We start from the raw sequence: 11,632 nt of genomic DNA, 5'->3' as shown, positions 1-11,632 counted from the left end.
TTAAAAATCAAGGGATTTCAAAAATTTTTAATGGAGAATTTAACCTATTTTGGTAAACTTGTTTTTTTCTCATCTTGATGCATGTTCTCAAATGTTTTAGGATATCTTCTTGGTTTTTTGTCTGTCTTTGGCTATAGCGACTGAACTTTTATTTTATCTTCGTTTTTTATTTTCTTCTATTTTGAAATGTATATGTGTTTTTAGTTCTCTTAGTTGCAATTTCTAATGTAAAAAATATATATTAGAATTTTATTTCTTGAATTTTTAAAGTCAAGAAGAAAATAGTCCATACTACTTAAGTAATAGTCCATACTACTTAAGATCAGAAATGTAGCACACTTTTTTTTGCTGTTTTCTTCATAGGGTTGCTGGATTTAGCAAATGAAAAACACAGGATGCCTAGGTAAATTTGAATTTCATATAAACAAATAATATCTTAGTATAAGTCCTATGCAATATTTGGAACATACTTATACTAAAAAATTATTCATGTATATCTGAAATTCAAACTTAACTGGGTGTCATGTATTTAATCTGACAACTCTACTTCCCCACTCAAACTTTTATATATACTCTGCTTTTATACTCAGCATTTGTATATTAAATAGTTTCTTGTACAACTATTTAAAATTTTTGAAGTTTTGTAAACAAATGAACAATTATTCAGACTTAATGGCATGTTTTATCTAAGTGCTCATAACCCGTCCTTTTATACCATGACTTCCACATTCTTGAGTTCTTTTTTAAAAAAAAAGGCATGTTTTACGTTTCTTGCTTATCTAATTTGTTATCTGCATGTATAAATGACAATTTAGTAGATTTAAAAAAAATCCTGTAGGTGATAACAGAGTTTTTAACTTCACAATTCCAAAGGTGTTGTTCCGTTGTCTTTTGACATTTTATTGTTGACTAGGTCTTTATCCATCCTCCCTTTTTGGTTTTGTGGACTAGAATTTTTCTTTCTGCATTGTTCTTTTTGTCCTAAGTTGTTTCTAAGCGTGGTTTTTATACTTGTTTTCCCTAAAATCTAGTGAGCATGTACTTTTACCTTAGAAACAATTTTATGTCTTTAATCATTGATTCTACACATATTCCAAATGTTCTTTTATCTTCCTTAGAAACACCATTCTTCATAGGGTTCTCTGCTTTTTCTGTCTGACTTATTTCACTTAGCATTATACTCTCAAGATCCATCCATGTTGTCACAAATGCTCCTATATCACTGATGTGTGGTATATAAACCAAAAACAACAAAAGAACAAGACAAACAAATGAGAAAGAAAAACTCATAGACACAGACAATAATTTAGTGGTTATCAGAGGGTAAGGGGGTGGGGGGTGGGTGATGAGGGTAAGGGGGATCAAATATATGGTGATGGAAGGAGAACTGACTCTGGGTGGTGAACACACAATGGGATTTATAGATGATGTAATACAGAATTGTACACCTGAAATCTATGTAAATTTACTAACAATTGTCACCCCAATAAATTTAATAAAAAAAATTTGGAAAAAAAATGAAACACCATTCTTACATTGGAATCGCCATTCTCTGCACTTCACATCTTTCCTGTCATTGTTCTCATCTCATTATCCTCTACTTACACATTTAAGATCATCTCAAGTTTATTCATTACAGTATTTGATGTTCTGCAGTGTCAGTTTTGCTCCTTGTTGTCTTTCACTTTGATACAGTATTTTAAAGTTCCCTGTAGTCCTTCTTCATTTTATATATTTTTCTTTTTTATCTTAGAGTTTCTTCTGTACTTAGGGATTTCTACTCTAGTTTTATTGATTTCAGGTTTTCTGTCATGTTACTGAGGACACCAATTGTTTTGAAAATTCTTCTGGAGACCAAAATAGTTCATTTTTAGGGCTATGGGATTCTGAGTCTTTACAATGATATTCCTTTCTTTGGATTGCAACTTCCTCTTATTTCCCTAAACAGGTCTACTTATTTTTTCTTGTGTCATGATACCCAAACATATTTATATATCAATAATTAGGACTTGTGTATTACTGTTTCTACTCCATTTTTATAATGGCCAGATTCTCTCTTCTTACATAATTAGCTTGAATTCATTTTTGCACATAGCTGTGAGTTCATTTCTGTTTCTACCAGATATTTCTCTATTACCACTCTCTTCTACTGAGATTAAATCAAATTCTACTGCTTGGATTTCTAACGGTGAACCTATGGAGTATCTTCAGTTTCTAGCATTCACTTCTATCAGATTTTGTCAACATCTTTCACACCTTACTTAGAGAAACTAAATCTTGTGCTTCTTATTACTTGTCTGAACTTATGAGTAAATGTGGAAAGCTGGGGAGGAGGATGGATTAGAGTGTATTGTGGTAACCTGAAAGTACAGCACCCTGCAACAAAAAGATGGTTCTTGAGTTTTCTGGGTGACAAAGATAACATCTCTAAGCTATCCTATCTCCGATAAAGGGTCACACAGTGTTTTCCTATCTGTTGTCATAAGCAATTGAATTCTACTAGCCCTAGAGTTAATTCTTACACATTTGACTAATAGGTTGTCTACCAGCTTCAATTTTAAGTCTAGTGTGTTTTCCTTTTTTTTCTGTGGCTTCCTAGGGACTTTATAGGAGAGTCAAGATTTTATTCCATAGATAGCCAGCTATTTTCAGTTCAAACCAAAATGTAAGTACAGATAAATGTTTTGAAGTAAGTGGAAATACAAAGTTGAACATACAGTATGATTTCATGCACATAAAAAAAAGCACAAAAAAAGACTAGAATGAAAGAGGATGAAGAGTTTTCTCAAATCTTTCACGTTTTATGACTATAATATTTATAGAAAAAAAACTTTAATTTTTTAAATACACAGGAATCCTAAGGATCTCATGTTGAAGTAAATGATTCTTAGTGGGTATTGGGGGAAACTGTAAATGTTGCTTGGGATTACCTGGGTTATTTATAGAATTTTCTTCCCAGCAGCATTTATTGGGCTTAAGGTTAAGCTTTGATTAAAGCTTCTGTTAACTAAATGCACAGAATTATAAGGTTTCTCTTCCGTGATTATTGTGAAGATGTGAATTCTGATCAAATCTCCTATAATACTCATGGCATTTATGGGGTTTCTCTCCTGTGTGGACTCTCTGATGAATTCGAAGAGCTGAGCTATGACTGAAACCCTTACCACACTTAGCACATTGATAAGGCTTCTCTCCTGTGTGGACCCTCTGATGAATGTGAAGATTAGAGCTATGACTGAAGCCCTTTCCACAATCATCACATTTATAGGGCTTTTCTCCTGTATGGACTCTCTGATGAATGAGAAGGTGTGAACGCTGACTGAATCCCTTACCACACTGTTCACATTTATAGGGTTTCTCTCCAGTATGTACTCTTTGATGAGTGTGAAGCTTTGAACTCTTGCTGAAGCCCTTCCCACATTCATGACAAGTATAGGGTTTCTCCCCTGTATGTACCCTCTGATGAATGCGAAGATCTGAGCTGTGACTGAAGTCCTTCCCACAGTTGTCACATTTATAAGGCTTCTCTCCTGTATGTACTCTCTGATGAATTTGAAGATTTGAGCGCTGGGTAAAGCCCTTACCACAGTTATCACATTTATAGGACTTCTCTCCTGTGTGGACTAGCTGATGAATTCTAAGATTTGAGCTCTGACTGAAGCCTTTACCACACTCATCACATTTATATGGTTTCTCTCCTGTGTGGACTCGCTGATGAACATGAAGTACTGAACTCCGACTAAAACTCTTACCACACTGATCACACTTAAAAGGCTTCTCTCCTATGTGAAGTCTCTGGTGAATATGAAGTAATGGGTTTCTACTGAGGTCCTTAATACACTCAAATTCAGAGAGTTTCTCTTCTGTATGGACTCTTTGATGATTGTGAAAACTAGAGATCTGACTGAAGCTCTTACCACATATATTACATATATAAGGAGGAACCTTCCCTCTGTGGACTCTCTGATGAAAGTGAACACCTAAGCTCTGACTGAAGTTACTGTCAACTTCGTCACATCCGTGCAGCTTCTTACCTATGTGGAATCTTGGATGTCTGTATAAGTCTGATCCCTGAGAGAAACATGCTGTGCTGATGGAGCATTGATAGAACTTTTCTCCAAGTTGATTTTTCTTGTGGAGAACACACTGCGAGTTCCAATAATAAATTTCTTTACATTTACTACATCCACAGTATTTATCTTCCATGGAGTCTTTCAGTAGGTCATTTTGGCATATCTCCTCAATGTACTCTGGAAGGGCATCCTCTATTGGGACATAGGAATGCTGAACTATGAGCTTCTGTTGTTTTTCCATGGAGAGGTTTTTCCTGGATATGCCAAGACGGTATCTGTTTCCTTGAAAACCATGTGAATCACTCATGTAGATTTCTCTACCATAGTCTTGAGAATGTTTTGTTTCCAAGGGCTGCCAAGGTATAAACTTCGTATATTTTAAGTTCCTGGGACTTTTGCCTTCAAAAGCCAGTTCATAGTCCCCATAGCCTGGTACTTGTGTGGAGAGTATTAACCATTCTTGATAATGAGAAAAGTCTTGTTGCTTTTGGTCTTTGGAATCTGTCCCTTGAATGGTTTTCACATAGTTTCGGTTCTCGTATATCTGAGTGCTTGCATTCCTCCAACCTCGCCAGCAGGAAAGATTTTCATGTTCTAAATATCTGAATCTTTCTTTTTGGGGTTTGTAGCTCTTTTTCCAGTTTCCTAAAAGTATAAACAAATAATCCAGTGGTGATATTAAGTATGTGTTTAAAAATTTCCAAGTATCTCAATCAATGGCCTCCAGAATTATAGGAATATATATGTAGGTTGGAGTGGGAAAGAAGGTTATGACTTAGGCTGCTCCATATTTGGGTCTGAAATTCATTTGTTTGTTTATTCATATATGTATTCGTTCATTCACTCACTCATTCCACAAACGTATCTTGAGCATCTACTATGTACTCTTAGAAATAAAAGAGTAAGGCTGACTGACTGCTTCATGGAAATAGTCTTTGAAGACCAAGATTTAATTAGATTACTCTATTTGGGGCATTATTATAAGAAATAAAGTACTGCTTCTAGAATTTTTGTTTTAGAAGAGTGTCATAAATTATGTATTAAAAAATGGCTGTATTAACTCTCTAATCTATATCTTTTGCTGTTTCCCTTCCATACTGCCTGTAGGCTTGGCTGTACAATTTTCTTTGTTCACTGGGACAATAGCAAAAGTGATATAAGAAGAGACTTGAAAATTGCTTGTGCATTGGGACTTTGCCTCTCTCTTGCTCGTTTTGAAAATTCTGTGACCCCCACCATGTAAACGAACCTACATAGCCTGTTTGAAGAAGGACATATAGTTAACCCATTCCTATTCTCCCCACTGATATTTACCAACTGCCAGAAATGTGAGTCAGGCTGTCCAGCCCCAACCAAGTGACTCCATGATAGAAGATCCATGTAACCAATTAGAATCATAAACAATAGTTTGTTTTATATCATTAAGTATGGGGTTATACAGCAAAAGCAAACTTGTACAAATAGTACAGAGAACAATTTTAGGACCACACAAAACTGATTGTGTGTGATCTGTGCTTTAAATGTAATACAGAAAACAAGAATAACAATCACAAATACCTATTAATTACATAGTCTTGGAAGATGTCTTGCTTTGTATATCTTCTATTTGTCATCTGATTTAAGACCCATTTCTGACACTTGTTTCTTCCACCTCAATACAACACCTAGATAAAGAACCAAACTACTCTACACAATTGGTCCCAGAAGAAACGTTTTCCTAAGAACTGGGATAACTTTACCTACTGACATGACATTTGTGTAGTTCTCCCACATGACCTCTCTGTAGAGCTTTTTTTGAGAAAAGTCCAGGAATTTCCACTCCTCCCAGGTAAAAATAACCGTCACATCTTCAAATGTTACTGCCATCGGGTCAAAGATCAGCCTTTCTGGGACAAAGAAATCTACGTAAGATGGACAAAGAAAAAGACAATCATCAGGTAAGATAAATGGCAAATCAAATAGAAAAAGAAAGAACTTCAATAATGACGAAAAACAAGAAAGGCAAGAGGAGACATACTAATAGTCAAATGGCTAAATAATGTATCCAGTCATTGAACCCCATCACTATTATAAAAAACATTTATATAGCATTTGTCTGCTAACCACTGGGCTAACTACTTCACATATATTTCAAGTAATCCTCACAGCAATCCCATCTTGTGCATATTACTATTACCTCTTTTTTACAAATTAATAAGCACTGATTTCAAAAGATTAAGTGAATTCCCAAGATTCAAACATTAATCTTGAATGTTGAATTAATCAACAATGAAACATTAGACACAAATAACTCAAAGATGAGGAAATTCAGTGATCTTTATTTTTATGTTTATAGAATAAAAGTTAAAAAATTGAAAAATAATGTTTAATACAAATGAATATATAAATAAGAAAAGAAAATTGGGATGCTCAGAAACCCAGTCTACAGGACTGAAAAGTGTGGAAAATAAATAAACTCACTGGTCCTTCATTTTGTAAAATGTACAGAAAAATAAAAATTTAATATGCTAAAGAAGCCATTGGCAAAAATACATACGTAGTGATTCCATGTATATAATGTTCAAAATTGGCAAACTAAACAATTTCGTCTAGAGATGGCAGACATAGGTAGTTAAAACTGCAAAAAAAAAAAAAAATCACAAAACTAAGGAATAATAAACACAAGATTTAAGGTAGCCATTGCCCCTCTAGGAGAGGGAGGAAATGAAATTGTTGGGGTTATCAGGGGGCTTTTAAAAGTTTTTGCTGGTCTAGATGGTGGGTGTCCATGTTATTGTATTTTAAATTGTACATATTTCTTTTAATATATTTTTTGCATTATGTAATACATCACAATAAGAGTTCAAATTAATTAACATAAAATACAATTACATAATTTAGAAAAAGAGTTTGGACACAGATAATAATCTTTGAAAGTTATTTTTAAAATAATATTTAACAACAGTAATTTAAAAATATAAATTCTTAAAAATTAGTTTAACAAAAACACTTAAAACCTATATAAAGATAGCTTTAGAATTTCGAAATACTCCACAATCTTAGGCAGGAGAAATAAACGTAATTTTGTTTTCACTAAACTTACCTATATTTTTAATGGGCTCCCAATCAACATACTAACAAGGTTTGGGGGAGGGGAGAAGAAGGTATCTGACAAACTGATTTTCAAGTGCTTTCATGAGAAAAAGAAAAATTGTGAAAAAGGGGAGACTAACCCAATGGTATATGAAAACTTTAATGAGGCCTCTAATTATACCACCATGGGGTTGACACAGGAATAGAGATCGATGGAAAGACTACAAATCCAGAAATGGACTCAAATATAGCAATGAATTCTAAACATGATAAAGGTGATATCAAATTGGTGGGGAGAAGATGGCTAATTTAATTGATGCTGGGACAACTGACTAGCCATCTGACAAAAAAAAAAAAAAACAACAAAAGCAAGATTCCCTGCCTAAATTCTTGTGTCTTAGTGACTAGAGAGTTATCAGATACCGTGTTTCCCCAAAAATAGGACCTAGCTGGACCATCAGCTCTAATGCATCTTTTGGAGCAAAAATTAATATAAGACCAGGTCTTATATTAATTTTTGCTCCAAAAGATGCACAACTGATGGTCCGGCTTAGTCTTATTTTCGGGGAAACACGGTATGCATTATATTTCAAATATTAACTAACATAATGGCACCCAATTGTTAATGAGTTCTAGTTGTCAAGCACTGTACTAAGTCTTTTACATGTATGATCTTATTTAATCTTCTTAACAACTCTATATAGTAGGTTCTATTTTCCCACTTCAGTTGAAAAACTGGTTAAGTAACTGAATCTAGTTCACATAACCAAGAAGTTGTGGAGGCATGAAACAAGTTTAGGTAATAAGTCTAGAGCCTGTAGTTTGTCCAATATGCTATACTAATAAAACACACTGAAAGGTTAACATATTCAATATCTAAGTTATTATATGTTACTTTTACTTCCTTTTTCCAAAATAGAAATCATAATGTTATTCTGTGGAATAGTCCCAGTATGTAAGCTATCTTCCTTTTCTTTATCCTCACTGAGTAAAAAGGAAAGGCTAAATTCCTCTTTATTACCCATTAAATCCACTGTGTATAAAGGAACAAGATTAAATACATTATGATACCAGTATTAAGAATTTGGAAATGAGTCTATGAAACAGGATAGCCCCAGAAGTGACCTGTGATACATTTGTGTATGTGCATGTGTGTGTAAAGAATTTAGTGATTTGGATAAGAAAAGGTAGTACCACAATCAGTGGAGAAAGGAAATGTTACTAGAAAAATAAGTAAGAAAAAAGAATGTTTAAGTTTCAGAGTTAAATTTTTAAAATACTTGAAACTATAAAATACAATTGAAAAAATGAAAGTAATATTTGAGAATGAAGAAGAGCTTTCAAAGCCTAAACCTATATAAATAAAAAGAAATAAGATTTCACTTCATGCAAATTTTTAAAATTTCAAAACTTTTTTATGTAATTTCTCTATATAATGTATCTTAGATACATCCATGTGTGTATATTTGTACATATGTGTATGTATATGTATGAATACGTATTATTGTTTATACAGACTAGTATGTATATATATTAAGTATTAGATAAAAGACTAAGTCAATAATGGCTGCCTCTGGCTGATGTGCAGGAGACTCTAGAGTGGTTCACGAGAATAAGTAACCCATTAAATATTACCAGCCCTCCACAAATGGCCTCACCTTATGCATTCATATTTACACTCTACTGCTACTACCCAATTTCCTATTTCTTCCTTCAATTTCTGCCTGAGATTAAATGACAGCCTTCTGTCTGGAATGATTATCTTCCTATACATAATGATTATTCAAATCTGAGTTTCTGTTCCTGTCTTTTAAGTGCGGCTCATACTGGCACTATTTAATGTGCTGTAACTTTAGAAATTATTATTAACTTCATATGGTTTATTTCCCCAATCTTGTATTTATCTCAGAGCTCTAAGGAAAACATGAATTGTATAGTAGACTGGAATGACTGAGTAAATGTTGGGAAAAGACACTGGGTGGGAGGCAGGGACTTGCTGTATAGGAAGCTGTCCAGGCAAGGGAGGAACATATTCTGTTCTGTCTGGTATATGCATTCCCATGGCCGCTTCAACTACTAGGAGAACTCACGGGTATTTTATAAATGAGAAAAGACAAGCCTACGAGCCTATGATCAAATAATATGGTGAATGTTTAAATAAAAAACAATTTATTACAGTGAAAGATACATTACTATTAATTCCCCTCAAAATACTCCCCCTCACTTCGAACACATTTATCCCATCGTTCTTGCCACTTTCTGAAGAAGTTCTGGAAGTCCTTTTTCGTGAGTGTTTTCAGTTGTGCTGTCATGGCTGCCTCAATGTCCTGAATCGATTCAAAAATGTTTTCCTTTCATGGTCATTCTGACTTTGGGGAAGAGCCAGAAGTTGCATGGTGCCAGATCCGGTGAATAAGATGAGTGAGGACACACCGTCATGTTTTTATTCGACAGAAATTGCCATACCAGAAGTGATGTGTGACATGGAGCATTGTCATGATGGAGGATGAAATAAAGACACGAAAGAGGACTTCTAGAACTGCTTCAGAAAGTGGCAAGAACAATGAAATAACTGTGTTCAAAGTGAGGGGGATTAATGGCAATATGTCTTTTCTGTAATAACTTTTTTTTTAATTTAAACATTCACTATATTTTTTTTATCACACCTCCTACTCACCTGGGATCAGATAATAAGGAAAACAGTAAATATTCCTTCTAACTTTGTGCTTCTCTTGTGGGTAATGGAGTGTTGAGAAGGCTGAGCTGAGGAATGAAAGACGGCATGACTTGAAATTCCCCTTCCCACTACATTCTCCACATACTAATAGGGCATGACCCCAAATCCCCAACAAAGAGGTCAGAAAAAACCCAAGAACATTTCTTCTGTTCCCTTTCAAGAACCAGGAGAGTTATTAGGACGGGAACCAGGACTTTATTTCTGACCCTCTAGAAACTTCAAAAGTACAATTCTACTTTGAGCATGAAAACACAGAATTGGATCTCAATTTAATCCCTGCAAGGATGCAGATGCTCTCTCTGTAATTTAATCTCTCTGACCCTCAAGGCTTTTCTAGTTTATTATTAAGAACAATAAAAATAATCGAAATAATAGGGTAGTTAAATAGTTTCTATTCTTTATTTTTTTATTTTGTCCATCAGTTAAGTAGAAAGATAATTCCATGCGCTCCCCTTCTGTTAACAACAGAAATACTGGATTTATTGCCAGAGTACCTAGAGTCTTAGATCCTCATCATAGTCTCAACTCCACCACCAACCACTTGTGGAACTTTGAAAAGGACCAGACCTCTAGACTTCCCACTTCCCTCACCTGTAAAATGGGGTGCATGAGCGTTTGCCACCCAGGTCCTGCCTTGCTGATCACAGGTCCCTGGGGAAAATGATAAACAGTAAGAGCCCTCTTTCTCTAGAGAGAAAAATGATTCATGGGTGTCCTAAGAGCAGGGCAGGTTTGGGCTCCCCCAACGAGCAAACGGGCCGCCCGGGTGTCCGGATTCAGACTACAAACGGTTCTCAAGGAGCGGGATCTCCATGTCTCAGGGCCACCATCTGCGCGGCCTCCGATCCGCTGTCCAGACCGTAGACCCGAGCGGTGCCCCAACACCTCCCAACCCCGAGCACCTCGGCCCCAGGGCCCAAGTTGCCTCTTGCCCTTCTCTCCCCCTTACTCAGTTTTAACATGGGCAGGGCGGCTGTGAAGAACCCACCTACGCTGGTGTCTCCGGGATTTCTAAGCCGGAGCTATTTCTCGGCCCCGGACCCTCCCTGTTCTGCCACTCTTTCTTCAGTCACAGCTTTTCCCGCCCTTGTCCGTTTCTGGCTCAGTACTCCCAAGGGTCCGCGTCACTTACGGAGCCTCTGATGGGTACGGAGACGACCAAATCACTCCGTCTACACAAACAATGGCCGCAGCCCCGCAGCACCGAACCGAAGCCCCTAGGCCTGGTACAGACACTCCGAGTGTTTCCATGGAGACGGGAGGGGGCAGGCAGGAAAGGAGAGCGCAGGAGAACGTCGCTCCTGATTGGCCAGAAAGATCGGGGCGCAGTCCGGCGCTGTGCCACAAGCGTCCCAGGGCCGGAGGTTTGTGCACTCGCTCACTCTGAGCAGGGGATGGGGCCGAACTAACCACCCCCCCACCCATGCTAACGAAATAGGGCTGTGCTTCTAGGGACCCTGGGAAGGGGGCGGGGCTGGGGATTCGAGGAAATGAGCAGCCGGCCTTGGAGAATCTGGGACCCTCACAACCCGCGAGTGCGGAACCCCCACAACAGGAACCTGGGGAAACCTTTGCTCTCCCGTCCCCTTTGAGGACGACGGCTGGTTGCCCCTGCTGTCTCGCGCCCTCGACGAAACGGGCACCCCCATCAGCGCTGGCCCTAGCATCCTCCCTAAACTCGAGGTTGGAGTCACGCAGATCTTTCCAATTCCAGTTCATGGTTGCCTGGACCGCTTCGCTCCTGCTCATT

The 11,632-nt window shown here is 36.9% G+C and overlaps 1 protein-coding gene across 2 annotated transcripts; it reads right to left on the bottom strand.

Moving 5' to 3' along the window:
* Positions 1-1,512: 1,512 nt before the first annotated feature.
* Positions 1,513-11,133, bottom strand: ZNF214 (zinc finger protein 214). Of its 2 annotated transcripts, none has more exons than XM_081063419.1 (3): positions 11,015-11,133; positions 5,813-5,974; positions 1,513-4,718 (listed from the first exon to the last, which is right to left on the bottom strand). In XM_081063419.1, the coding sequence occupies exons 2-3, from the start codon at positions 5,937-5,939 to the stop codon at positions 3,022-3,024; spliced, it is 1,824 nt and encodes a 607-aa protein (XP_080919545.1). In that variant the 5' UTR covers positions 5,940-5,974; positions 11,015-11,133; the 3' UTR covers positions 1,513-3,021. The 2 variants fall into 2 exon arrangements, with proteins under 2 accessions (XP_080919545.1, XP_080919544.1); XM_081063418.1 differs by lacking the exon at positions 11,015-11,133 and adding an exon at positions 10,871-11,002.
* Between the last annotated feature and the right edge of the window lie 499 nt (positions 11,134-11,632).

The sequence above is a fragment of the Rhinolophus hipposideros genome (assembly GCF_964194185.1).
Source record: "Rhinolophus hipposideros genome assembly, chromosome: 10".
Classification (NCBI taxonomy): domain Eukaryota; kingdom Metazoa; phylum Chordata; class Mammalia; order Chiroptera; family Rhinolophidae; genus Rhinolophus; species Rhinolophus hipposideros.
This window is presented reverse-complemented; position numbering and strand designations above follow the sequence as displayed.

What these genes read in the sequence shown, in the direction of transcription:
- ZNF214 (XM_081063419.1), bottom strand. Translation starts at nt 5,939, where the DNA reads ATGGCAGTAACATTTGAAGATGTGACGGTTATTTTTACCTGGGAGGAG. An exon ending in CACAAATGTCATGTCAGTAG is followed by an intron (nt 4,719 to 5,812) that starts GTAAAGTTATCC and finishes TTATACTTTTAG; the next exon opens with GAAACTGGAAAAAGAGCTAC.